This window comes from Arachis ipaensis, chromosome B07 (assembly GCF_000816755.2).
Source record: "Arachis ipaensis cultivar K30076 chromosome B07, Araip1.1, whole genome shotgun sequence".
Lineage (NCBI taxonomy): Eukaryota > Viridiplantae > Streptophyta > Magnoliopsida > Fabales > Fabaceae > Arachis > Arachis ipaensis.
Window position 1 is genome coordinate 116,636,164 of NC_029791.2, and position 2,260 is coordinate 116,638,423.

The 2,260-nt window shown below is 35.8% G+C and overlaps 1 protein-coding gene across 1 annotated transcript; it reads right to left on the reverse strand.

Annotated features, from left to right (window-relative positions):
- On the reverse strand, positions 246-2,068 carry LOC107607760 (metalloendopeptidase OMA1, mitochondrial-like). Its single transcript, XM_016309666.2, is given in 4 exon segments — positions 246-828; positions 1,312-1,395; positions 1,494-1,885; positions 1,888-2,068. Coding segments are annotated over 4 exon segments (675 nt in total). The 3' UTR covers positions 246-810.

Sequence of the window (2,260 nt, forward strand, 5' to 3'; positions counted from 1 at the left end):
CCCCCCAAAAAAAACCCAAAAAAAAAAAAACAGTTTCATATAATCCTTTGTAAGCATGATTTTCACTCAAAGAACCTGGCTCAATAACAATATCAACCTTGCATGCATAGTCATAAACTTGAGGTTCAATTGACTAAACAGCTTTTCACTATATCAAGGCAGCACCACCTTTTCTCCATCTCTCAACAGTGTAACGCAATCAAAAGCCTTCCAACCTAATCCATCACGAGCAAACTCCTAAAAAATACATTGAACAATACTTTTTTAACCTTTTATATGAGCATAGTAGCAACCATACACTTGATTTGGTTGTTGCAATAACATGTATTGAGCAATGAAAAAATAGTCACTTCTACCTTAGAAATACCTTTGAGATGTTACATCAGATGATCTAATCATTAATTTTCTTTTGAAGCGCTGTACAATTAACACTTTACATAACAAACATCTATCTATGAAACTAAATTGTTCAAAATTTCATCATACAGAAAATTCCCTAGCTTTTCTTTTGGCCAAAACAGAATTCTTTTAAGTTTCATCTACAGGTTCTTTGTTGATTCTGGTGTGGCAATATAAGTTCTGCTAAAGAAATCCTTCAATACTTCTTCCAGACCTAGCATTCTTGTATATAGTGGATGCTTCTTCCATTATTTTGGCCTGGGAGAGCAACCTTGCTCTCTTTCTTCCTGATGGATGAGTGGAGAAATAATCCATAAGTGCCGAGTCACCGTTGACTTCTCCCAGTTTCTGATACACTGTGGGCGCCACCTGTGGATCATATCCGGCGGAATCAAGAGCAGGCCAATGTAATCAGCTTCCATTTCCATCCTGAAAACAGGATTTAGTTATGAAAAATTGAAGGAAGAAAAAGTTTCCACAATATCTACCAAGAGAAACAAGTACAAGCAGCAGGTAGATGATTATTTAAGTATAATCCGATATTTAAAACAACATTGACATGCTGATAGATGGCACACAATAATGTCTCAAGGGTACTACAATTGAGGATGTCTTGAGAAAAGACATGTCAAAATTTGATTACTGTATCACAAGACCAGTTTCAAATGAATTATTAAATCCCATCTCGCTCAGAAATTTTATTCAGAAAAGATATCAACTATCAATCTATCATTCACTTAATTGAAATTATGGTAAAGCATATGGTAAATGAAATGGAGTTCTTATCCACGACAGCATTCTACACTATTTTGACAGTGATGGCAAACATGATGTTAAGTAAAATGCAACAAGTGTAATCAAAGAACCACCCGCTGAAATTGACTTATTAGAAAGACATGGACCAAGTTATACCGTCGATAGAATGGTAGCCTCAAGAAAAAAGAAGCTATTCTTCGTCAAACCTTCAGCGATGTGTCTGGCCACAGCATGCCCAACCTAATTAAGAAGAAAACACAGACAAATCAGCACAGAGATCTTTCAGACGAATTAATAAACCCTAAACCCTAAACTGAAAAAACAAAGCACAATTATACCTCATGTCCAATTATAGTGGCAATCTCAGCGTCACTTTTAAAATGCTCTAACAATCCGTTGTATACAACAATCTTACCACCAGGTAGCAAAATGGCATTGACAACCGAATCATTGACAACAAGCACCTCCCAATTCAATCCATCGAGATGAGAGGTAGCTGGCCCTTCCTTTCTACTTTGCTGAACCCAACTGTCATCAAGGATTTCATCTTCCTTGTGCCAACCACTCTCTGCCTTACAATAAGCACTAGCATTAGTCAACGATTTCAAAGTCTCCTCAGTATCCCCTTCAAACCCTGTGACATAACCAACATCACTCCAAACTTGTTCCTTGCTCAACCCTCTCTGCAAGGTATCAATGATTTCCATTGATATCATCCTTATCCTCACACTCCCTTGAAACTCGCCTTCTGTTTCTCGAATTCAGCCTCCCCAAGTTGCCTCACCATGGCTTTAGATAACAAAATCCAGTGGCTTCTCTTGGTATATGGAACTGTCTCTAAATTCCCAAAATACATAGTTATGAATATAGCTGACCCAACCAACACAACAATGAATACATGTCTAGCATTCATCATATATAGGTAGTGTAAGATAGTTTTATATGTGCATTCAAATTAAATTTTGAGTGTAAATGAGTTATAGTTCAAATGAGATAATTTTTTCATACTGACTGCAGGTTTAAGTTTTCTTATTTTTAGTAAAAAAATAAAAAATAAACTCTAAATAATAAATGTATAAGAAAATTTTATTTTTTTCTTTTTAGA